At 40.2% G+C, this 26,317-nt stretch overlaps 1 protein-coding gene across 1 annotated transcript in view; it reads right to left on the bottom strand.

The window, feature by feature from the left end:
* The window catches only part of LOC133577918 (protein transport protein Sec24C), a 55,410-nt gene that overhangs the window by 25,626 nt on the left and 3,467 nt on the right, over positions 1-26,317 (bottom strand). Inside the window, exons 3-12 of the mRNA XM_061932056.1 lie at positions 15,464-15,517; positions 15,291-15,402; positions 15,093-15,220; positions 14,896-15,031; positions 9,664-9,773; positions 9,481-9,593; positions 9,220-9,417; positions 3,915-4,011; positions 3,697-3,801; positions 1,362-1,529 (exon numbers count right to left, since the gene is read on the bottom strand). Coding sequence (XP_061788040.1) covers positions 1,362-1,529; positions 3,697-3,801; positions 3,915-4,011; positions 9,220-9,417; positions 9,481-9,593; positions 9,664-9,773; positions 14,896-15,031; positions 15,093-15,220; positions 15,291-15,402; positions 15,464-15,517 — 1,221 coding nt within the window. The remainder of the gene's footprint in view (positions 1-1,361; positions 1,530-3,696; positions 3,802-3,914; positions 4,012-9,219; positions 9,418-9,480; positions 9,594-9,663; positions 9,774-14,895; positions 15,032-15,092; positions 15,221-15,290; positions 15,403-15,463; positions 15,518-26,317) is intronic.

The raw sequence follows: 26,317 nt of genomic DNA, 5'->3' as shown, positions 1-26,317 counted from the left end.
TATATATATACATATATATATATATATATATATATATATATATATATATACATATACATATATATATATATATATATATACATATATATATATATATATATATACATATATATATATATATATATATACATATACATATATATATATATATATACATATATATATATATATATATATATATATATATATATATATATATATATATATATATATATATATATATATATATATATATATACACATATATATATATATATATACACATATATATATATATATATATATACATATATATATATATATATATATATACATATACATATATATATATATATACATACATATATATATATATATATATATACATATATATATATACATATATATATATATATATATATATATATATATATATATATATATATATATATATACACATATATATATCCTGAAAATATGCAAACAAAACTGTGTTTAGATAATTGATACTTCAAACTTGCATAAATAAATATTAAGGAATATAACATAACTTGGCTTGAGAGTTTCAAAATGTGATGAATAAAATGCTAAAGTCTTTGATAAACAAGCAATTATTTTAATAATTAAATATGGTCATTTAAAAGGAATTATTAGGATCATTTAAAATTAATTATTTCAAATATGTTTATTTTAATGTATAATTCTAATGCCTGGATGTAATAAGGAGTCAGAAAAAATACAATTAATTTTGATGTTTTTAGCAAAATATAGTAAAAATGTATTTAGTTTTTTTTTTTTAATTAATAAATATATTTATTTGTAGGTAAGATAAACATAATAATACAATTTATCTCTAGTCTGGATGATTTAGTTCTTGTCACCCTGTTGTCCTCCCTCGTGAAAAAAGGCTGTCCTCACTCAGGTCCGCATGGAGCTGGAGGGGGCGTGGCCTCCAGCTCCGGCTGAAAATCGGGAGATTTTCGGGAGAATATTTGTCCCGGGAGGTTTTTGGGAGAGGCACTGAATTTCGGGAGTCTCCCGGAAAATTCGGGAGGGTTGGCAAGGGGTCGCTGGAGCCTATCTAGTCATTTTCTTACAAAAAGTGCCGTTACACATTGACTTGTGAGACAGCGCCCTCTGCTGGATTCAAAACAGCAGCACTCTTTTTGTTTCTCCAGTCGATAGCGCCATCAAACCGCTTCCTATTTAAATTGCCGCATAAAGTATGATTGGAGACCACCACAATGTATTGCACAGGGCAATAGATGTAATCAGTGTTTGAACCTGATTTTTGGGGTGGACTGTATGAGAACACAAAGAGGCGGGGCTAGACGCATTGCATTGTGTCGATTGGTGGACAGAGAACATTGCTTCCTCGGTACCTGCAGGTGGTTGTAGGAGTACAGCGCTCCCCCTGTCAGGTAGGGGACGTGCCCCGGCCAAGCCCCGCCCACGTCTTGCTGAGAGAGGACAAACAGGTGGACGCCACAGCCCTGACGGACGCACGCCTTGGCCAAGGAGACGGCGGCCTCTGGCGGCTGGAAGATGGACTGAGAGGGAAGAGCAAGGAGAACGCTGCGTCTTGATCCACTTTTTACATAAACACTAACTCTGCACGTGTCCAATGTAATAGAATCAATACATCAGTTACAACAACGTAGTGATGGGTTGATGAGGCGTCATGAAGCGTTTCGACACATTGCAAAACTGTATTGATACTGTGTCGATACTGTGTCACTAAATACTGACATCTGCTGGACATTAAAAATCCCTACAGGCAACCTATGGACCGACTCAACTGACACTGATTTGATGCCCTAGTACAGGGGTCACCAACCTTTTTGAAACCAAAAACTACTTCTTGGGTACTGATTAATGCGAAGGGCTACCAGTTTGATACACACTTAAATAAATAAATATATTGTCATTTGTAAGTTACACGTAAGTGTGATTTAAACAAGAATAGCTAAATAAATACATTTATATATATAAAAAAAATGGGTATTTCTGTCTGTCATTCCGTCGTACATTTTTTTTTTCCTTTTACGGAAGGTTTTTTGTAGAGAATAAATGATGAAAAAAACACTTAATTGAACGGTTTAAAAAAGGAGAAAACACGAAAAAAATTAAAATACAATTTTGAAACATAGTTTATCTTCAATTTCGACTCTTTGAAATTCAAAATTCAACCGACAAAAAGGAGAAAAACTAGCTAATTTGAATCTTTTTGAAAAAATTAAAAAAAGAATTTATGGAACATCATTAGTCATTTTTCCTGATTAAGATACATTTTAGAATTTTGATGACATGTTTTAAATTGGTTAAAATCCAATCTGCACTTTGTTAGAATATTTAACAAATTGGACCAAGCTATATTTCTAACAAAGACAAATCAGTATTTCTTCTAGATTTTCCAGAACAAAAATTTTAAAAAGAAATTCAAAATACTTTGAAATAAGATTTAAATTTGATTCTACAGATTTTCTAGATTTGCCAGAATAATTTTTTTGAATTTTAATCATAGCAAGTTTGAAGAAATATTTCACAAATATTCTTCGTCGAAAAACCAGAAGCTAAAATATTTATTATTCTTTACAATAAAAAAAAAAATAATTTACTTGAACATTGACTTAAATTGTCAGGAAAGAAGAGGAAGAAATTTAAAAGGTAAAAAGGTATATTTGTTTAAAAATCCTAAAATCATTTTTAAGGTTGTATTTTTTCTCTAAAATTGTATTTCTAAAAGTAATAAGAAGCAAAGTAAAAAAAATAAATGAATTTATTTAAACAAGTGAAGACCCATCCATCCATCCATTTTCTACCGCTTATTCCAAGTGAAGACCAAGTCTTTAAAATATTTTCTTGGATTTTCAAATTCTATTTGAGTTTTGTCTCTTTTAGAATTAAAAATGTCGAGCAAAGCGAGACCAGCTTGCTAGTAAATAAATAAAATTTAAAAAATAGAGACAGCTCACTGGTAAGTGCTGCTCTTTGAGCTATTTTTAGAACAGGCCAGCGGGCGACTGATCTGGTCCTTACGGGCTACCTGGTGACCGCGGGCACCGCGTTGGTGACCCCTGCCCTAGTATATACAATAATATAAACCAAGTCATTGTATTTCATTTAGGATTATTTCATATCTTCATTTAAATAAAAATATATTTTTCTCTTTTTTAGATACAGTCAATAAATAATGTGAACATGTATCATAACATGGACATATAAGAGAACGTGTTGTGGATGATTGTGGACTGGGAATTTTTTTAATTTAATTTTTTTACACATTTTTATAAAAAAAAAAAAAAGAAAAAAGTTTTTCCGACGTATTACATTTTAGACGATTTCTCTTCTTAGTTATTATTTCTCCGGCTGTAGAAAAGAGCCGCTCACAGGGCACAGAGGAGGCGTCAGTGCGACACAGTTGGCGTATCGGTCACGTGACCAAAACAGCTCATGATCGGTCACGTGACTTTCTAAAAGCGGTACGCGCACCGACACAGGGTTTTGCTCTATGAGCTCGACGCATGCGCCGATGCATCGGCTACAACAACGTAACATTAAAGAGTGTGACACAACATTATGTATGTTATGATATTTAACAAGGTCTGCTCCTTCTTCCATTTGTTTTTAATCATTTGTGTGCAGTATATATATACTGGACGGTAAATTAAAGTGACAGTTTTTTTCCATTCCAAATCATTAGTGTCCTTGCATTACCTTAGTCTTGTTGGAACCAAAAAAGCCTGAGGAGGTCTGAGCATGTCCTGTCTCTATTAGAGGGGCGGCGTGGAAGACAAGCAGCTTGCCAGGACACGTGAGGGTCTGGCGAGATAGAAAGCGCCTTTTGAAGTCAACAATACGCCGTGTCAATTGGGATCGGAATGTCTGGGACGCCAAGGCGTGGTAAACGGGGAAGGTGAAAACAAAAGCCAAACCTGCAGAACTGCAAGTCCCGCTTTGACTGGCAGCTCCACGGGGACACCTGTGGAGTCGTCCCCCTCTGGACTGAACTGTGGGATGAGCTGCAACACACTGCATGAGAACACACACACTGAATACGTCATATAACGTCTTTTCCGGACCAAAGGGCACACCGATTATAAGGCGCACTGCCGATGAGCGGCTCTCGTCAGGTCTATTTTCATACAAAAGGATTATAGGGCGCATTAAAGGGGTCATATTATTTTTTTTTTTTAATTCTAAATGTAAAAGACTTCCATGTGGTCTACATAACATGTAATGGTGGTTCTTTAGTCAAAATGTTGCATAGATGATGTTTCACAGATCATTTTCAAGCCGCTTTCTGACAGTCGCTTCAGGATGCGCCGTTTTGTGGGCGGGTCTTATTTACGTGGCTCACCTTCGACAGCGTCTTTTCCCCGTCATCTTTGTTGTAGCGGTGTAGCGTGCAAGGACGGGAGTGTAAGGAGTGTCAAAAGATGGCGCTAACTGTTTTAATGACATTCAGACTTTACTTCAATCAATAACGGAGCAGCATCTCCTCATCCGTGGTTCACTAGTGCAACAACAACGCCGGAAATGTGTCCCGTGAAAAACCGTCAGACCGGACCTCTCTAATAACTAAAGTTCCTTGGGTGAATAATGTAAACTCACTACACCGGTATGTTTTAGCGCTTTCATGGCGAGTTTACTGACAGATAGAAGTATAATTATTTCTAAGTTATCACAAAAACTTTGTGTTACATTGAGGGTCTGGTGAGAAGACAAAAGCTGTCTTTGAAACCTACCAAGAGTAAGGCTTGTAAAACTCCACTGTGTAGGGGGGGGAACAAAATGAAGGTGTTCTGTTTTCTTTCATGTATGGTAATCAACAGAAAGATCTTGTTCTAACCCAAGGACTTCAAAGTGGAGAGGAAGCAGGACCAGACGACCTCTTCTTGAACCTCCTTTTTGAACTGGTTTACGAACGTCTTTTTGAACTATTCTATGGACCTCTTTTGGAACTATTTTACGAACTCTTTTTGAACTGACCTTTTCTGTGAATTGTTTACGACCTTTTCTGTGAACTTTTTGCGACCTTTGCTGAGATACTGTTCAAGGGTACAGTGTACAGACGACACTCCTCATAACCCAAGGACTTCAAAGCGGAGAGGAAGCAGGACCAGACGACCTCTTCTTGAACCTCCTTTTTGAACTGGTTTACGAACGTCTTTTTGAACTATTCTATGGACCTCTTTTGGAACTATTTTACGAACTCTCTTTGAACTGACCTTTTCTGTGAATTGTTTACGACCTTTTCTGTGAACTTTTTGCGACCTTTGCTGAGATACTGTACAAGGGTACAGTGTACAGACGACTCTCCTCAATATTGAGTCCAAATTGAATTCTATCTCTGTTTAATTCTTTGCCTCTTGTCTTGTTTAATAGAGGTCATCAGTGTTTGAACCTGACAACTTTACACTACTTTATATTAGAAATGGCAACAGCGGAGCATGAATGTCACATAACAAGAAAATAGAGAAAAAGAAGAAGCTTATCGACTACGGTGTCGACGCGGACTACAAAGGTGGACGTGCGCAAATTTTCAGGACTTGTCCAAATCCCAAATACAGATCAACAGGTACCAGAAGGTAAGAAAAGCTGCTTTTGCATGATATTGCGAAACAAAACGCCAGATAATATGTCTTACCTTATACACACACCATAATAATACTCCTATGTTGAAGCACAGTACAATCCATCAAGCGGTGTGGCTTCATAGCTTACCAAAGTCCTACTAAAACATTTTGATAGATTTTTGAGCACCGTGTGCAAAAAACATCACACAATCACAAAACAAAAGATTACAATGCAGTACAACATGATCAAATAATAAAATATTGTGATACAAAAATAGCAACAACAAAGAACCAAAACAAAAACCAATAACTTCGACTTTACATACCGGTAATAATGTTCATACCATAGATAAAAAGAGCAATCTAAAAGTATATATTTTTGCAAAAATAAAACAAAGAACCAATGGCCTAAAACAGGGGTGCTCACACTTTTTCTGCAGGCGAGCTACTTTTCAATTGATCAAGTCGTGGGGATCTACCTCATTCATATATATAATTTATATTTACTTATTTATGAAATATATGTTTTTGTTAATAAGTTAAAGGTGTTTAATGATAATGCAAGCATGTTTAACACATATAGTTAATATTGTTAATACATTAAAGGTGTTTAATGATAATACAAGTATGTTTAATACATATAGTTAATATTGTTAACAAGTTAAAGGTGTTTAAAGATAATGCAAGCATGTTTAACACATATAGTTAATATTGTTAATAAGTTAAAGGTGTTTAAAGATAATACAAGCATGTTTAACACATATAGTTAATATTGTTAACAACTTAAAGGTGGTTAAAGATAATACAAGCATGTTTAACACATATAGTTAATATTGTTAACAACTTAAAGGTGGTTAAAGATAATACAAGCATGTTTAACACATATAGTTAATATTGTTAACAAGTTAAAGGTGGTTAAAGATAATACAAGCATGTTTAACACATATAGATTCCTTTCTTTCATGAAGACAAGAATATAAGTTGGTGTATTACCTGATTCTGATGACTTGCATTGATTGGAATCAGACAGTGGTGATGATAACGTCCGCATTTTCGAATGGAGGAGAAAAAAAGTCCTCCTTTCTGTCCAATACCACATGAAAGTGGTTGGTTTTTGGCATCTTATTTGTCCAGCTTCCGTACTCCTTTGTATACACTTTACAAGAAACACATTGTCGGCAAACTCCGTAGCTTGCTAGCTTGTGCACGCCAGCTTTCTGAGACTCTTATTTTGGTAGCGCAGGCAGGACGAAGCAGAGCTTTTATTGTGCAACTGTGCAGTCGGTCTTTGGAGTTTTGACGACAGGTACGGCGCCAAGAGTCTGTTGAAATAAAAGTGTTTCTCGCCTTCCAGTCGGTAATTTTAATGAGCTGGCAGCAGCCAGCGTCATCTCAGAAGACCCTCGGGTGCCGTGAATGTCAATCAAGTGACGTCATAGTGAAGATTTATGATCGCTCATTTTTAGGACTATTTTTTTAATGCCTGGCTGGTGATCGACTGACACACCCTCCGAGATCGACCGGTAGATCGCGATCGACGTAATGAGCACCCCTGGCCTAAAATATACACATTAGTGTACCAAAGACAAACAATAAGTGACGAAAAAGTACCATCCATCCATTTTCTACTGCTTGTCCCATAATCAATAAAATAGTCAATATTATATATCATATAACAATATCGAGTCATATTGCAGTCTACACATACAGTGGGGCAAAAAAGTATTTAGTCAGCCACGATTGTGCAAGTTCTCCCACTTAAAATGATGACAGAGGTCTGTAATTTTCATCATAGGTACACTTCAACTGTGAGAGACAGAATGTGAAAAAAAAATCCAGGAAATCACATTGTAGGAATTTTAAAGAATTTATTTGTAAATTATGGTGGAAAATAAGTATTTGGTCACTTCAAACAAGGAAGATCTCTGGCTCTCACAGACCTGTAACTTCTTCTTTAAGAAGCTCTTCTGTCCTCCACTTGTTACCTGTATTAATGGCACCTGTTTGAACTGGTTATCTGTATAAAAGACACCTGTCCACAGCCTCAAACAGTCAGACTCCAAACTCCACTATGGCCAAGACCAAAGAGATGTCGAAGGACACCAGGAAAATAATTGTAGACCTGCACCAGACTGTGAAGAGTGAATCTACAATAGGCAAGCAGCTTGGTGTGAAAAAAATCAACTGTGGGAGCAATTATCAGAAAATGGAAGACATACAAGACCACTGATAATCTCGCTCGATCTGGGGCTCCACGCAAGATCTCATCCCGTGGGGTCAAAATGATCATGAGAACGGTGAGCAAAAATCCCAGAACCACACGGGGGGACCTGGTCAATGACCTACAGAGAGCTGGGACCAAAGTAACAAAGGTTACCATCAGTAACACACTATGCCGACAGGGAATCAAATCCTGCAGTGCCAGACGTGTCCCCCTGCTTAAGCCAGTGCATGTCCAGGCCCGTCTGAAGTTTGCCAGAGAGCACATGGACGATACAGCAGAGGATTGGGAGAATGTCATGTGGTCAGATGAAACCAAAATAGAACTTTTTGGTATAAACTCAACTCGTCGTGTTTGGAGGAAGAAGAATACTGAGTTGCATCCCAAGAACACCATACCCACTGTGAAGCATGGGGGTGGAAACATCATGTTTTGGGGTTGTTTTTCTGCCAAGGGGACAGGCCGACTGATCCGTGTTAAGGAAAGAATGAACGGGGCCATGTATCGTGAGATTTTGAGCCAAAACCTCCTTCCATCAGTGAGAGCTTTGAAGATGAAACGTGGCTGGGTCTTCCAGCATGACAATGATCCCAAACACACCGCCCGGGCAACGAAGGAGTGGCTCCGTAAGAAGCATTTGAAAGTTCTGGAGTGGCCTAGCCAGTCTCCAGACTTCAACCCCATAGAAAATCTGTGGAGGGAGTTGAAAGTCCGTGTTGCTCGGCGACAGCCCCAAAACATCACTGCTCTCGAGAAGATCTGCATGGAGGAATGGGCCAAAATACCAGCTACTGTGTGTGCAAACCTGGTAAAGACCTATAGTAATCGTTTGACCTCTGTTATTGCCAACAAAGGTTATATTACAAAGTATTGAGTAGAATTTTTGTTATTGACCAAATACTTATTTTCCACCATAATATACAAATAAATTCTTTAAAAATCCTACAATATGAATTCCTGGATTTTTTTTTTCACATTCTGTCTCTCACAGTTGAAGTGTACCTATGATGAAAATTACAGACCTCTGTCATCATTTTAAGTGGGAGAACTTGCACAATCGTGGCTGACTAAATACTTTTTTGCCCCGCTGTATCTCTTATGTGTGACTGCCAGCATATTGCAGTCTACACGTATCTCTTATGTGTGACTGTTGTCATATTGCAGTCTACACGTATCTCGTTTGTGTGACTGCTATCTACTGGTCACACTTATCATTTCACCATGTACCAAATAAAATAGCTTCGAGGTCGGTAAACACAACCAAAATTATTCCTTACATTAGGCGCATCGGGTTATTCGGCGCACTGTCGAGTTTTGAGGAAATGCAAGGATTTTAAGTGCGCCTTATAGTCGGAAAAATAGGGTAATATCCAACTGAAAGTGTTGGGAAATGTGGGTTTCTCGCCAACAGGAAGTGAAAATGTTTCTGATTGTGCTTACCTGGTGACGGAGTCTATGCAGTCCCTAAGAGGGACCAGCAGCCCCTCCCTGGCAGGGAGCTGCATCTCCTCCTCCGTCTCAGCGAGGACCAACATGTGCGGGCGGGACAGGGCGGGGCTGAGGTCATACAGCTGCACTCTGCTGTCGTACGTCAGCAGACCCACGCGGACGTCCGACCAGGAGGCCCCGCCCTCCTCGCTGCGCCGAGACGACACTTTAAGACCGTGTGCGTTTTAGGAGAGTGGGGGGGGTTTGTTTTACCTGAGCAGTGAGGCCAGCAGAGTGAGGATTTGCTGCGTCACAAACTCCAAATGGCCGCATCGGAGCGCCGCGGCCGACACGTCGATGGCGAGGAGCAATACGGCCGCTTCACCCTACACACGCACACACACACAATTTTAAAACTGCCAATTAAGATGTGGACTAGAGGAAGGGAAGTCGAACCTGGCGGGCGTGAAGGACTTCGTAAGATCCCATGTGGAGTTCGGGCCTCTGCTGTCGATCAAGCCGAGCCCCGCCCACGCCGTCTGTGGGCTGGTAGTCTTGCCACGGCACTGAAAAAAGCAAACGAATCAATCACCAAACATCATCTATCAGCCCTGTCAAGCAAATACAGGTAAAAGCCAGTAAATTAGAATATTTTGAAAATTTCAGTAATTGCATTCAAAAGGTGTAACTTGTACATTATATTTATTCATTGCACACAGACTGATGCATTCAAATGTTTATTTCATTTAATTTTGATGACTTGAAGTGGCAACAAATGAAAATCCAAAATTCCGTGTGTCACAAAATTAGAATATTACTTAAGGCTAATACAAAAAAGGGATTTTTAGAAATGTTGGCCAACTGAAAAGTATGAAAATGAAAAATATGAGCATGTACAATACTCAATACTTGGTTGGAGCTCCTTTTGCCTCAATTACTGCGTTAATGCGGCGTGGCATGGAGTCGATGAGTTTCTGGCACTGCTCAGGTGTTATGAGAGCCCAGGTTGCTCTGATAGTGGCCTTCAACTCTTCTGCGTTTTTGGGTCTGGCATTCTGCATCTTCCTTTTCACAATACCCCACAGATTTTCTATGGGGCTAAGGTCAGGGGAGTTGGCGGGCCAATTTAGAACAGAAATACCATGGTCCGTAAACCAGGCACGGGTAGATTTTGCGCTGTGTGCAGGCGCCAAGTCCTGTTGGAACTTGAAATCTCCATCTCCATAGAGCAGGTCAGCAGCAGGAAGCATGAAGTGCTCTAAAACTTGCTGGTAGACGGCTGCGTTGACCCTGGATCTCAGGAAACAGAGTGGACCGACACCAGCAGATGACATGGCACCCCAAACCATCACTGATGGTGGAAACTTTACACTAGACTTCAGGCAACGTGGATCCTGTGCCTCTCCTGTCTTCCTCCAGACTCTGGGACCTCGATTTCCAAAGGAAATGCAAAATTTGCTTTCGTCAGAAAACATGACTTTGGACCACTCAGCAGCAGTCCAGCTCTTTTTTTCCTTAGCCCAGGTGAGACGCTTTGCGCGCTGTTTCTTGGTCAACAGTGGCTTGACACAAGGTATGCGGCAGTTGAAACCCATGTCTTTCAAGCGTCTCTTGGTGGTGGATCTTGAAGCACTGACTCCAGCAGCTGTCCACTCCTTCTGAATCTCCCCCACATTTTTGAATGGGTTTTTTTTCACAATCTTGACCAGGGCGCGGTGATCCCTATCGCTTGTACACTTTTTCTGACCACAGTTTTTCCTTCCCTTTGCCTCTCCATTAATGTGTTTGGACACAGAGCTCTGAGAACAGCCAGCCTCTTCAGCAATAACCTTTTGTGTCTTTCCCTCCTTGTGCAATGTGTCGATGGTTGCCTTTTGGACAGCGGTCAAAACTGAAGTCTTCCCCATGTTTGTGTAGGCTTCAGAACTGGACTGAGAGACCATTTAAAGCCCTTTGCAGGTGTTTTGAGTTAATCAGCTGATTAGTTTGTGGCACCAGGTGTCTTCAAAATTGAACCCTTACACAATATTCAAATTTTGTGACACACGGAATTTTGGATTTTCATTTGTTGCCACTTCAAATCATCAAAATTAAATGAAATAAACATTTGAATGCATCAGTCTGTGTGCAATGAATAAATATAATGTACAAGTTACACCGTTTGAATGCAATTACTGAAATAAATCAAGTTTTTCAAAATATTCAAATTTACTGGCTTTTACCTGTATATATCATTTAAAAAATACATTGCACAAAAAGATGTATATTGGGGTGTATATTGTAGCGTCCCGGAAGAGTTAGTGCTGCAAGGGTTTCTGGGTATTTGTTCTGTTGTGTTACGGTGAGGATGTTCTCCCGAAATGTGTTTGTCATTCTTGTTTGGTGTGGGTTCACAGTGTGTGGCGCATATTTGTAACAGTGTTAAAGTTGTTTATACAACCACCCTCATTGTGACCTGTATGGCTGTTGACCAAGTATGAATTGCATTCACTTGTGTGTGTGAAAAGCCGTAGATATTATGGCAGTGCCTTTAAGGTTTATTGTCGCTCTGTACTTATTACTCAATATTTTTATTTTCTCAAAATATTTTGTTTTTGTTAATGTTTACAAATTCAGGGAATAACTCCCAGGACACAGGAGGACTTTGAGGGAAAAAAACAAATGATTTAAATGAGTGGTTAAGAGTAGTTTTTGCCTTTGTTTAGTGACTATATTTTGCACAACCAATTCTACGTGTGTAAAAAAAAAATGAAACAAAGAACAAAATTAGATATTGTGTTGATATCGTTAAACTGTCAATAGCCCTCCCCGTGAATAAAAGAAAAAATGTACAGTTAATATATGTGATCGGTATTGGTATCGGCCGGTCTCACTCATGGATGATCAGAATAGACTCTTGGTTGGAACTTCTCAGCAATTAACGCCTGCTTCCAAAGCAGCCCCGCCTTCTCGCCTCTGGCTATAATTAATAGGGGTGTAAAAAAAATAGATTTTCAAATGAATCGCCATTTTTATTTGTAACAATTCTCAATCGATTTAAAAAAAAAAAAATCGAAAATCTATTTTTTTATTTATTTATTATATTGTATTTATTCTTTAAATCTGTCCTGTCCTGTCACTCAGGCAAACGATATTACTTTGGAAAAGAGAAGTGTGGGACAATTATGTTGTTGCCTTTGTATTTGACTTTATTAAATGTTTGGGTAGAATTGTCCATCCATTTTCTACCGCTTGTCCCTTTCGGGGGTCGCGGGAGGTACTGGAGCCTAAGGCAGGGTACACCCTGGACAAGTCACCACCTCATGGAAGGGCCAACACAGATAAGTGTTAGAATAATTGTTTCTAAATGATCACAATAGCTTTGTATTACATTGAGTTCCTGGCAGGGGGACGGGAGCTGTCTTTGGGGCCTACCAAGAGGAAGGCTCGTAAAACTCCACTGTGACTTCAAAGCGGACAGATGGCAGGATCTGCCCAATTTCCAGACGAACTCTTTTTGAAGTATTTTACGAACCCTTTTTGAACTATTTTATGGAACTCTTTTTGAACTATTTTACGACCTCTTCTTTTGAACTGTTCGGTAACTAAAGGCAACGCTGTTGACGACCCACTTGCCTCCGGAAGCAGCTGTGGTCAGGTGGGGGGAGAAAGTCAAATAAAGAAGGAGGAGTGCAATATTTTGGCAGAGCGTGGGTGACACTGTAAAAGGTTAGAGGTCGACACGTTTTCTCCTCAAGATTGAGTCCAAATTGAATTCTGCCTCTGTTTGATTCTTTGCCTCTTGTCTTGTTTAATAGATGCCATCAGTGTTTGAACCTGACAGATAGACAGACAACATTCACACACTAGGGACCAATTAGTGTTGCCAATCAACCTATACCCAGAATTGTATTCAACAAAACCAGTTTTCTTTTAAGTAATATAGACATTTATCACAGCTGTTTATCTATTTTATGGAGGAATGTAGTTAATCATAAAACTGGCACCCCATGTTATTTAAAAGTATTGATTTTGAATCCAGATAGTTTTTTAGATTCTGAATTGAAATTAGTTCCTTAAGGCTCTGGATGCTGTGGGGCTGTCTTGGTTGACAAGACTCTGCAGCATCGCGTGGACATCGGGGGCGGTACCTCTGGATTGGCAGACCGGGGTGGTGGTTCCTCTCTTTAAGAAGGGGAACCGGAGGGTGTGTTCCAACTATCGTGGGATCACACTCCTCAGCCTTCCCGGTAAGGTCTATTCAGGTGTACTGGAGAGGAGGCTACGCCGGATAGTCGAACCTCCGATTCAGGAGGAACAGTGTGGTTTTCGTCCTGGTCGTAGAACTGTGGACCAGCTCTATACTCTCGGCAGGGTCCTTGAGGGTGCATGGGAGTTTGCCCAACCAGTCTACATGTGCTTTGTGGACTTGGAGAAGGCATTTAACCGTGTCCCTCGGGAGGTCCTGTGGGGAGTGCTCAGAGAGTATGGGGTAACGGACTGTCTTATTGTGGCGGTTCGCTCCCTGTATGATCAGTGTCAGAGCTTGGTCCGCATTGCCGGCAGTAAGTCGGACACGTTTCCAGTGAGGGTTGGACTCCGCCAAGGCTGCCCTTTGTCACCCATTCTGTTCATAACTTTTATGGACAGAATTTCTAGGCGCAGTCAAGGCGTTGAGGGGATCCGGTTTGGTGGCTGCAGGATTAGGTCTCTGCTTTTTGCAGATGATGTGGTCCTGATGGCTTCATCTAGCCAGGATCTTCAGCTCTCACTGGATCGGTTCGCAGCCGAGTGTGAAGCAACTGGGATGAGAATCAGCACCTCCAAGTCCGAGTCCATGGTTCTCGCCCGGAAAAGGGTGGAGTGCCATCTCTGGGTTGGGGAGGAGACCCTGCCCCAAGTGGAGGAGTTCAAGTACCTAGGAGTCTTGTTCACGAGTGAGGGAAAAGTGGATGGTGAGATCGGTGCGGCATCTTCAGTAATGCGGACGCTGTATCGATCCGTTGTGGTGAAGAAAGAGCTGAGCCGGAAGGCAAAGCTCTCAATTTACCGATCGATCTACGTTCCCATCCTTACCTAAGGTCATGAGCTTTGGGTTATGACCGAAAGGACAAGATCACGGGTACAGGCGGCCGAAATGAGTTTCCTCCGCCGGGTGGCGGGGCTCTCCCTTAGAGATAGGGTGAGAAGCTCTGTCATCCGGGGGGAGCTCAAAGTAAAGCCGCTGCTCCTCCACATCGAGAGGAGGCAGATGAGGTGGTTCGGGCATCTGGTCAGGATGCCACCCGAACGCCTCCCTCGGGAGGTGTTTAGGGCACGTCCAACCGGTAGGAGGCCACGGGGAAGACCCAGGACACGTTGGGAAGACTATGTCTCCCGGCTGGCCTGGGAACGCCTCGGGATCCCCCGGGAGGAGCTGGACGAAGTGGCTGGGGAGAGGGAAGTCTGGGCTTCCCTGCTTAGGCTGCTGCCCCCGCGACCCGACCTGGATGGATGGATGGATGGATGGATGGATGGATGAATGAATTGAATCGTGACCCCCAATAATCTAATCAAATTGTGCCCAAAGATTCATGGCCCTAATAATTAAGATTCAGGTAATAAAGAAATGTATTGGAGGTTGAAATAAAGCAATCCTACAAAGATTGTCATGAATTTGCATCTGCTTGCCGGCCTGCTTTAGATAGTTGTTGTCCGAAGCGTGACTACCTTCAGTGAGTTTCCCACAAAAGGGGCAGTAGAACCTCTGCCCACAGTCCTCCCAGCTTATGGCGGCGCACATGGACGCTCCGCACCAACGACATCCCTTCACGCACACTTCCTCCGCGCACACCGGCAAGGGCGTCTGTGGGCAACATGGGCGGGGCTTGATTGTTTGTTGGAGAAAATCACTCAATCAAACTGACCTCTATTGGGTTCTGTTTGGCCAGGGGTGTCACTAGGGTGGCCAGGGGCAGGCGGGCGAGGAGGGCGGTGGGACCGTCGCAGGGAACGCAGTACGAGGTAGAGCGCATGGCGTTGGGGCTGGCGCTGCCTGCAGGACAATAACGACGTCACGTTCAGATTTTGGTATTTTGGTTCATGATCATAATATTTCCCGTTACCTCCGTCCTCCACGATGCAGGTAGTGGTCGGCAGAGGAGGTAGAGAACAAAAAGGCTCCGAGACAAAAACCTTCCCCTCCCACTGCGCCCTGTCGTCCGCCATCACTTTCACCTGGAAATAAATGGTCAGCTTAGCGTCACGCCTGATGACTTGGAGGACTGGAAAGACTTACCGCACTGGGAAGCAGCTCTGGGTCCAGTCCATACCGGGACTCTGCGTTCGGGGACTGCGGGACAGAAATAACACAAGTAACATTATAGAATAGAGTTTATTGTCATTATTACAATGAACAGGTTCAAAGAATGTGGACTGTGCACCCTAACAATTATATGGTGAAATTTGCGGACGATACCGTGCTCCTAAGCCTTCTACACAAGGATACGGACCCCTCTGTGTACCAAGACGAGATAGACCTATTTATTAGGTGGTGTGACACTAACCATCTTATTTTAAATGTGACCAAGACACAGGAAATGGTTTTGGATCCGAGGAAAGTGACTGACCATGAGCCAGTGGTCATCAAACCCAGGTATCCTCATATAAATATTTAGGGGTTCATATTGATAATCTTCTCTGCTGGAAGACACATATTGACAAACTGTGCAATAGACTGCAACAGAGGCTATATTTTTTGCGAAGATTAAGATTGTACGGCGTAAGCAGCCACATCATGATGATTTTCTACCGTGCCATTGTAGAGAGCATCATTAGATACGGGATCACCTCATGGTTTGGCAACCTAACCGTTAAGCTAAAAAGCAAACTGGCCGGCATGCATAAAACGGCAATGAAAATCGTAGGGAGGAAAGAATATGAGCCTATACAGAGCATCTATGAGCAGGCAGTTAGGAAAAAAGCTAAGAAAATTATTTCCAACTCACAACACCCACTCTTTCCTGAATATGGAACCCTGCCATCAGGGAGAAGACTCCGGGTCCCACTATGCAAATCTAACCGCCTTAAATTATCATTTGTCCCAGCCTCCATTAAGCTGACCAACAATGTGCAATAGAATTTTAATACATAGGTTAGCACTTTTTTAGCACATAGCACTTTAGCACATAGCACTTTAGAACTAAGCACTTTAGCACACAGCACTTTATCCATGAGCTCTAGTGCAATGCACATTGGTACTTTATCTTTATCTCCATACTGTAGATTTTATGCCTACATCAAAGTGCCACCTATGTCTATCAAGCTCCATGTTCTGATGTTTAAATGTTAGTTGTATGGTTGTGGTTGTGTCTGTGCTTGTGTTTTTGTTCTGTTGTTTTTGGGTATGTTAAGAAAGCAATAATGCACTGTGCCCAAGACAAATTTCCCCGCGGGGACAATAAAGTTGAACCTTGAACCTTGAACCTAGAACAACGAAATTGGAGCAGATCGCCTAAGGTGCATACACAATAATTTAGTAATATAAATACCGTATTTTGCAGATTATAAATCGCTCCGGAGTGTAAGTCGCACCGGCCAAAAATGTATAATAAAGAAGGAAAAAACATATATAAGTCGCACTAGAGCAGGGGTCGGCAACCCAAAATGTTGAAAGAGCCATATTGGACCAAAAATACAAAAACAAATCTGTCTGGAGCCGCAACCAATTAAAAGCCATATTACATACAGATAGTGCGTCATGAGATATACATTGAATTAAGAGGACTTAAAGGAAACTAAATGACCTCAAATATACCTGCAAGTGAGGCATAATGCATACTTGCCAACCTTGAGACCTCCGATTTCAGGAGGTGGGGGGTAGGGGGTGGGGGGCGTGGTCGGGGGTGGGGCGGGGGGCGTGGTTGGGGGCGTGGTTAAGATATATATATATAAGAAATACTTGACTTTCAGTGAATTCTAGCTAGCTATATATATATATATATATATATATATATATATATATATATATATATAAATATAAATAAATAAAATAAATACTTGAATTTCAGTGTTCATTTATTTACACATATACACACACATAACACTCATCTACTCATTGTTGAGTTAAGGGTTGAATTGTCCATCCTTGTTCTATTCTCTGTCACTATTTCAGAACACACACATCATACAAATATACATTATAAAATCAATAAGAAAACGGGAGCTCTAATTTGGGAGTCTGAATTAGGATCAGAAGTTCCTACATAAACATTGCGCACTCACGTCGCCATTTTGTATTGATTACTGCAGCTGTGCACTGGATTCATTCACAAATACAAACTACAACTCACAAACACTTTAGAGTTAGGCTCCACCATCAGAATGTGTACTTAAACTTATAAAGATCACATGGATATTATTCAGTGAGTTGATTCACCAAAACTAACCTGTTATACAGGAGGAAAAAGCACACAGGACGTTTCAATTGTTCACAGACTGGTCGCGCTCATCAGAATGACAAGACACTTCCGGTCTGCAGGTGATAGCATTCAATTGGGAAGAAACGCCCTACTGCCCCCTACTGACCAATGTGAATACTGATAAATGTGTAATGACAGCTCCAAAAACGAATTCAAACCACAAAATAAAATAAATAAATCAACACAAAAATGTGACACATTATGGGTGGGTCACATATGCATGTACAGTAGATGGCAGTATTGTCCTGTTTAAAAGTGTCACAACATTGCCGTTTACGGCAGACGAACTGCTTTACGGTAGACGAAGACTTGACTGCTGTTGTTGTGTGTTGTTACCGCGCTGGGAGGACGTTAATGAAACTGCCTAACAATAAACCCACATAAGAAACCAAGAACTCGCCCTCGATCATTCTACAGTTATAACGTGATTGGGCAGGCAGGCTGTTTACCGGTACATTGTGGGAAAGCGGACGTGAGAACAGGCTGTCAACACGTCACTCAGGTCCGCATGGAGCTGGAGGGGGCGTGGCCTCCATCTCTGCCTGAATTTCGGGAGAAAATTTGTCCCGGGAGGTTTTCGGGAGAGGCGTTGAATTTCGGGAGTCCGCAGGAAAATCCGGGGGGGTTGACAAGTATGAGATATGTATCTATATATATGTATATATCCACACACATGCACATATCCATACAGGTAAAAGCCAGTAAATTAGAATATTTTGAAAAACTTGATTTATTTCAGTAATTGCATTCAAAAGGTGTAACTTGTACATTATATTTATTCATTGCACACAGACTGATGCATTCAAATGTTTATTTCATTTAATTTTGATGATTTGAAGTGGCAACAAATGAAAATCCAAAATTCCGTGTGTCACAAAATTAGAATATTACTTAAGGCTAATACAAAAAAGGGATTTTTAGAAATGTTGGCCAACTGAAAAGTATGAACATGAAAAATATGAGCATGTACAATACTCAATACTTGGTTGGAGCTCCTTTTGCCTCAATTACTGCGTTAATGCGGCGTGGCATGGAGTCGATGAGTTTCTGGCACTGCTCAGGTGTTATGAGAGCCCAGGTTGCTCTGATAGTGGCCTTCAACGCTTCTGCGTTTTTGGGTCTGGCATTCTGCATCTTCCTTTTCACAATACCCCACAGATTTTCTATGGGGCTAAGGTCAGGGGAGTTGGCGGGCCAATTTAGAACAGAAATACCATGGTCCGTAAACCAGGCACGGGTAGATTTTGCGCTGTGTGCAGGCGCCAAGTCCTGTTGGAACTTGAAATCTCCATCTCCATAGAGCAGGTCAGCAGCAGGAAGCATGAAGTTCTCTAAAACTTGCTGGTAGACGGCTGCGTTGACCCTGGATCTCAGGAAACAGAGTGGACCGACACCAGCAGATGACATGGCACCCCAAACCATCACTGATGGTGGAAACTTTACACTAGACTTCAGGCAACGTGGATCCTGTGCCTCTCCTGTCTTCCTCCAGACTCTGGGACCTCGATTTCCAAAGGAAATGCAAAATTTGCATGGTTGGGTGATGGTTTGGGGTGCCATGTCATCTGCTGGTGTCGGTCCACTCTGTTTCCTGAGATCCAGGGTCAACGCAGCCGTCTACCAGCAAGTTTTAGAGCACTTCATGCTTCCTGCTGCTGACCTGCTCTATGGAGATGGAGATTTCAAGTTCCAACAGGACTTGGCGCCTGCACACAGTGCAAAATCTACCCGTGCCTGGTTTACGGACCATGGTATTTCTGTTCTAAATTGGCCCGCCAACTCCCCTGACCTTAGCCCCATAGAAAATCTGTGGGGTATTGTGAAAAGGAAGATGCAGAATGCCAGACCCAAAAACGCAGAAGAGTTGAAGGCCACTATCAGAGCAACCTGGGCTCTCATAACACCTGAGCAGTGCCAGAAACTCATCGACTCCATGCCACGCCGCATTAACGCAGTAATTGAGGCAAAAGGAGCTCCAACCAAGTATTGAGTATTGTACATGCTCATATTTTTCATTTTCATACTTTTCAGTTGGCCAACATTTCTAAAAATCCCTTTTTTGTATTAGCCTTAAGTAATATTCTAATTTTGTGACACACGGAATTTTGGATTTTCATTTGTTGCCACTTCAAATCATCAAAATTAAATGAAATAAACATTTGTATGCATCAGTCTGTGCGCAATGAATAAATATAATGTACAAGTTACACCTTTTGAATGCAATTACTGAAATAAATCAAGTTTTTCAAAATATTCTAATTTACTGGCTTTTACCTGTATATATGCATATATATACATATACACATATAACATTATTGCACATTATAATCCGAAAAAATAAAAGGACATGACACATGATGACATGACGGACACATTGTGCTCACTCAGGCCTGTTTAATACTACTATGGCTCTTGGGTAAAAACTGTTTTTTAGTCTATTTGTGCCCGCTTTTAGCATCCGATAGCGTCTGCCCGAGGGTAGCAGTTCTAGGTGGCAGTGCCCGGGGCACTCAATATCCTCAATATATGTGCCGTGGAAGCACAATTTGGCTTTGTTAACTGTAATGTGTGTGTGTGGGCAGCACGGTGGAACAAGGGTTAGTGCATGTGCCTCACAATACGAAGGTCCTGAGTAGACCTGAGTTCAATCCCGGGCTCGGGATCTTTCTGTGTGGAGTTTGCATGTTCTCCCCGTGACTGCGTGGGTTCCCTCCGGGTACTCCGGCTTCCTCCCATCTCCAAAAACATGCACCTGGGGATCATACTTGCCAATCTTGAGGCCAGGGGGGGGTGCTGGAGCCTATCTCAGCTGCATTCGGGCGGAAGGCGGGGTACACCCTGGACAAGTCGCCACCTCATCACAGGGCCAACACAGATAGACAACATTCACACTCACATTCACACACTAGGGACCATTTAGTGTTGCCAATCAACCTATCCCCAGGAGCATGTCTTTGGAGGTGGGAGGGGCCTATCCCCAGGTGCATGTCTTTGGAGGTGGGAGGAAGCCGGAGTACCCGGAGGGAACCCACGCAGTCACGGGGAGAACATGCAAACTCCACACAGAAAGATCCCGAGCCCGGGATTGAACCCAGGACTACTCAGTACCTTCGTTAGTAAAATAAATGTGTATATTTTGGAAGTTCCTCAGTATATTTATGATATACTGAGGATTAAATATAATATAAAATATAATATAATAATATAAAATATAAATTAATATATTTATATATTATATATATAATATATTATATTATTTATTATTATTATTGTCTATTGTGAGCGAACTGTGGTGCTGAATTTCCCCCAGAGATCAATAAAGTACTTTCGATTCTATATCATCTTTGCTTTGTTTAGCAAATGTTACGTCTCTATTAATAATAGGATAGGATAGACTTTTATTTAGCATATTCACATATTATACATATATACAGTACATGCCAAAAGTTTGGACCCACCTTCTCATTTCAATGCGTTTTCTTTATTTTCATGACTATTTACATTGTAGATGGTCACTGAAGGCATCAAAACTATGAATGAACACATGTGGAGTTATGTACTTAACAAAACAAGTGAAATAACCGAAAACACGTTTTATATTCTAGCATACTTGCCAACCTTGAGACCTCCGATTTCGGGAGGTGGGCGTGGTCGGGGGTGGGACGGGGGCGTGGCTAAAAGGGGAGGAGTATATTTACAGCTAGAATTCACCAAGTCAAGTATTTCATATATATATATATATATATATATATATATATATATATATATATATATATATATATATATATATATATATATATATATATATAAGGAAGTGACGTCAACTTCCTTGACGTCACTTTCAACCTGAGAAATAACAGCTACCAACCATTCACGAAACCCAACACAACACTCCAATACGTGCACCATGACAGCAACCACCCACCCACCACCACGAAAAGAATACCTACCGGAATCAATAAAAGGCTATCGATGCTGTCATCTAGCAAAGCTGAATTTGACCAAGCAACCCCCCCGTACCAAAAAGCCCTTGATGAAAGCGGATACAATTTCACCCTCACCTATGAACCCACGCCAGGAAACCAGCCAAAAAAGAACAGAAAACGAAACGACATCATCTGGTACAACCCCCCATACAGCAAAAACGTCTCAACTAACATTGGACACAAATTCCTCAATCTGATTGACAAACACTTTCCCAAAGACAACACCCTAAGAAAAGTATTCAACAAGAACAACATTAAATTGAGCTACAGCTGCATGAACAATATACGACAAATCATCTCAAACCACAACAAAACAATTGCAAATGAGCCGTCGGCCCCCAGACAGAGCGACTCCAAAACCAACAAAGACTGTAACTGTCGAAAGAAACCTGATTGCCCTCTCAACGGGGGGTGCTTACAAGCATCAGTTGTCTACCAATCTAAGGTAATACGCAAGGACATTAACACATCCGACACATATGTAGGATTAACCGAGGGAGAATTCAAAACCAGATGGAACAATCACAAGGCTTCTTTCAGGAACAAAAACCTGCGAAATACCACAGAACTCAGCAAACACATTTGGGACCTCAAAGACAATAATGTTGAATATTCAATAACATGGCAAATTCTTGCATCCAGCACACCTTACAATAGTGGTAATAAAAGATGCAACCTATGCTTGAAAGAGAAACTGTTTATTATTTACCGTCCAGACCTGTCAACCCTCAACAAGCGCAGCGAAATTGTAACAACATGCCGCCATAGACGGAAACACTTCCTAGGTAACACATGAGCCAATCACCACGCCCCTAGGCCAGCCTGTACCCACCCACTCTGTGCCCTATATAAACCATGGTATGTGAATGCTCCCATTAAAATCTCCTGATGATTGAGGGAACCCCCCCTCATGAAACAGGCCTGTAGAGATGAAATAGTCTTGTGATTTTTTTCCCCACACATATATATATATATATATATATATATATATATATATATATATATATATATATATATATTTATTTTATTATATATATATATATATATATATATATATATATATATATTCATTTATTTACACATATACACACACATAACACTCATCTACTCATTGTTGAGTTAAGGGTTGAATTGTCCATCCTTGTTCTATTCTCTGTCACTATTTTTCGAACCATGCTATTTTCTGTCACTATTTTTCGAACCATGCTGAACACCCTCTCTGATGATGCATTGCTGTGTGGCACGCACAAAAGTGCTTTCATCAAATGCACTAGATGGCAGTATTGTCCTGTTTAAGAGTGTCACAACATTGCTGTTTACGGCAGACGAACTGCTTTACGGTATACAAAAAAGTGACTGCTGTTGTTGTGTGTCGTTGCCGCGCTGGGAGGACGTTAATGAAACTGCCTAACAATAAACCCACATAAGAAACCAAGAACTCGCCCTCCATCATTCTATAGTTTTAACGTGATTGGGCAGGTACGCTTTTTTATATTGTGGAGGACCTGAGTCCGCCTGAATTTCGGGAGATTTTCGGGAGAAAATTTGTCCCGGGAGGTTTTCGGGAGAGGCGCTGAATTTCGGGAGTCTCCCGGAAAATCCGGGAGGGTTGGCAAGTATGATTCTAGTTTCTTCAAAATAGTCACCTGAAATGGTTTTCACTTCACAGGTGTCATAGTGTTAATGCCTTCAGTGACAAACTACAACAGATCTGGGCAAATTAAGACCCGGGGGCCACATGCGGCCCGTTAAGCTTTTCAATCTGGCCCGCCGGACATTCCCAAATATTTTTTTTAGATCTTTAAGATGTAAAGTGTAGCTGCCATTATGATGTGCACTCATCTTCTCTAATGACCGTAAGTCTTCAACTATACAAAGTATTTCAATGGTTGGAATCTGTGCTTTTGGATGATATACCAGTTACTATGGTAATCTATTTAGCTACTATGGTAATCGACGTCAGAGCAGCTCAGACGAGGCACCAAGCAGTGTGGGTGGGGAGCGTTTCCAAAGACGCGGAAGGAGATTTTCACAACAAAGTTCTAAAGCTTAGTGGTATATCAGATTGTAGGTGGGTTTATTTTGTACCCTTCGCGTTCATATTTCACTGTTTGTTGCATTTTTGTTGCGTTTCACTTGATTGTAAAATATGTCGATCGAGAGGGGGTGTGACGTTCATATTTTGTCAATATTCAGTGTTTTATCCTTCATAGAAAAATTTAAAATTCCATTACGTTTTTTAAGGTGGTCTGTCATAACGTTTTTAGTAGTGATGGGTCCGGCAACACCGATGCATCGGCGCATGCGTCGAGCTCATAGAGCAAAACCCTGTGTCGGTGCGCGTACCGCTTTTAGAAAGTCACGTGACCGATCATGAGCTGTTTTGGTCACGTGACCGATACGCCAACTGTGTCGCACTGACGCCTCCTCTGTGCCCTGTGAGCGGGTCTTTTCTACAGCCGGAGAAATAATAACTAAGAAGAGAAATCGTCTAAAATGTAATACGTCGGAAAAACTTTTTTTTTTATAAAAATGTGCAAAAAAATAATATTAAAAAAATTCCCAGTCCACAATCATCCACAACACGTTCTCTTAGATTTCCATGTTATGATACATGTTCACATTATTTATTGACTGTATCTAAAAAAGATAAAAATATATTTTTATTTAAATGAAGATATGAAATAATCCTAAATGAAATACAATGACTTGGTTTATATTATTGTATATACTAGGGCAGGGGTCACCAACGCGGTGCCCGCGGTCACCAGGTAGCCCGTAAGGACCAGATCAGTCGCCCGCTGGCCTGTTCTAAAAATAGCTCAAAGAGCAGCACTTACCAGTGAGCTGCCTCTATTTTTTAAATTGTATTTATTTACTAGCAAGCTGGTCTCGACATTTTTAATTCTAAAAGAGACAAAACTCAAATAGAATTTGAAAATCCAAGAAAATATTTTAAAGACTTGGTCTTCACTTGGAATAAGTGGTAGAAAATGGATGGATGGGTCTTCACTTGTTTAAATAAATTCATTTATTTTTTAATTTGCTTCTTATTACTTTTAGAAATACAATTTTAGAGAAAAAATACAACCTTAAAAATGATTTTAGGATTTTTAAACAAATATACCTTTTTACCTTTTAAATTTCTTCCTCTTCTTTCCTGACAATTTAAGTCAATGTTCAAGTAAATTTATTTATTTTTTATTGTAAAGAATAATAAATATTTTAGCTTCTGTTTTTTCGACGAAGAATATTTGTGAAATATTTCTTCAAACTTACTATGATTAAAATTCAAAAAAATTATTCTGGCAAATCTAGAAAATCTGTAGAATCAAATTTAAATCTTATTTCAAAGTATTTTGAATTTCTTTTAAAATTTTTGTTCTGGAAAATCTAGAAGAAATACTGATTTGTCTTTGTTAGAAATATAGCTTGGTCCAATTTGTTAAATATTCTAACAAAGTACAGATTGGATTTTAACCAATTTAAAACATGTCATCAAAATTCTAAAATGTATCTTAATCAGGAAAAATGACTAATGATGTTCCATAAATTCTTTTTTTTTATTTTTTCAAAAAGATTCAAATAAGCAAGTTTTTCTCTTCTTTTTGTCGGTTGAATTTTGAATTATAAAGAGTCGAAATTGAAGATAAACTATGTTTCAAAATTTTATTTAAATTTTTTTCTTGTTTTCTCCTCTTTTAAACCGTTCAATTAAGTGTTTTTTTCATCATTTATTCTCTACAAAAAACCTTCCGTAAAAGGAAAAAAAAATGTACGACGGAATGACAGACAGAAATACCCATTTTTTTATATATATAAATTTATTTATTTAGCTATTCTTGTTTAAATCACACTTACGTGTAACTTACAAATGACAATATATTTATTTATTTAAGTGTGTATCAAACTGGTAGCCCTTCGCATTAATCAGTACCCAAGAAGTAGTTTTTGGTTTCAAAAAGGTTGGTGACCCCTGTACTAGGGCATCAAATCAGTGTCAGTTGAGTCGGTCCATAGGTTGCCTGTAGGGATTTTTAATGTCCAGCAGATGTCAGTATTTAGTGACACAGTATCGACACAGTATCAATACAGTTTTGCAATGTGTCGAAACGCTTCATGACGCCTCATCAACCCATCACTAGTTTTTAGCATTCAATCATACATTATTGTGAAGTTTTGTATTAGTGTCCCTAAAAATAGATATACCGGCCCCCAGGCACATTTTGTTCTCTAAATGTGGCCCCCGAGTCAAAATAATTGCCCAGGCCTGATCTACAATGTAAATAGTCATGAAAACAAAGAAAACGAATTGAAATGAGAAGGTGTGTCCACATTTTTGGCCTGTGCTGTATAATATTCAGCATAAACTAATTAGGTATTAGCAGAGGTGGGTAGTAACGTGCTACATTTACTCCGTTACATCTACTTAAGTAACTTTTGGAATAAATTGTACTTCTAAGAGTAGTTTTAATGCAACATACTTTTACTTTTACTTAAGTATATTTATAGAGAAGGAACGCTACTTTTACTCCGCTACTTTTATCTACATTCAGCTCGCTACTCGCTACTAATATTTATCGACCTGTTAATGCACGCTTTGTTTGTTTTGGTCTGTCAGACAGACCTTCAAAGTGCCTGCCTTACTGGTGACGTTTCACTTCGTTCCACCAATCAGATGCAGTC

This window comes from Nerophis lumbriciformis, linkage group LG03 (genome assembly GCF_033978685.3).
Source record: "Nerophis lumbriciformis linkage group LG03, RoL_Nlum_v2.1, whole genome shotgun sequence".
NCBI classification, from domain to species: domain Eukaryota; kingdom Metazoa; phylum Chordata; class Actinopteri; order Syngnathiformes; family Syngnathidae; genus Nerophis; species Nerophis lumbriciformis.
This window is presented reverse-complemented; position numbering and strand designations above follow the sequence as displayed.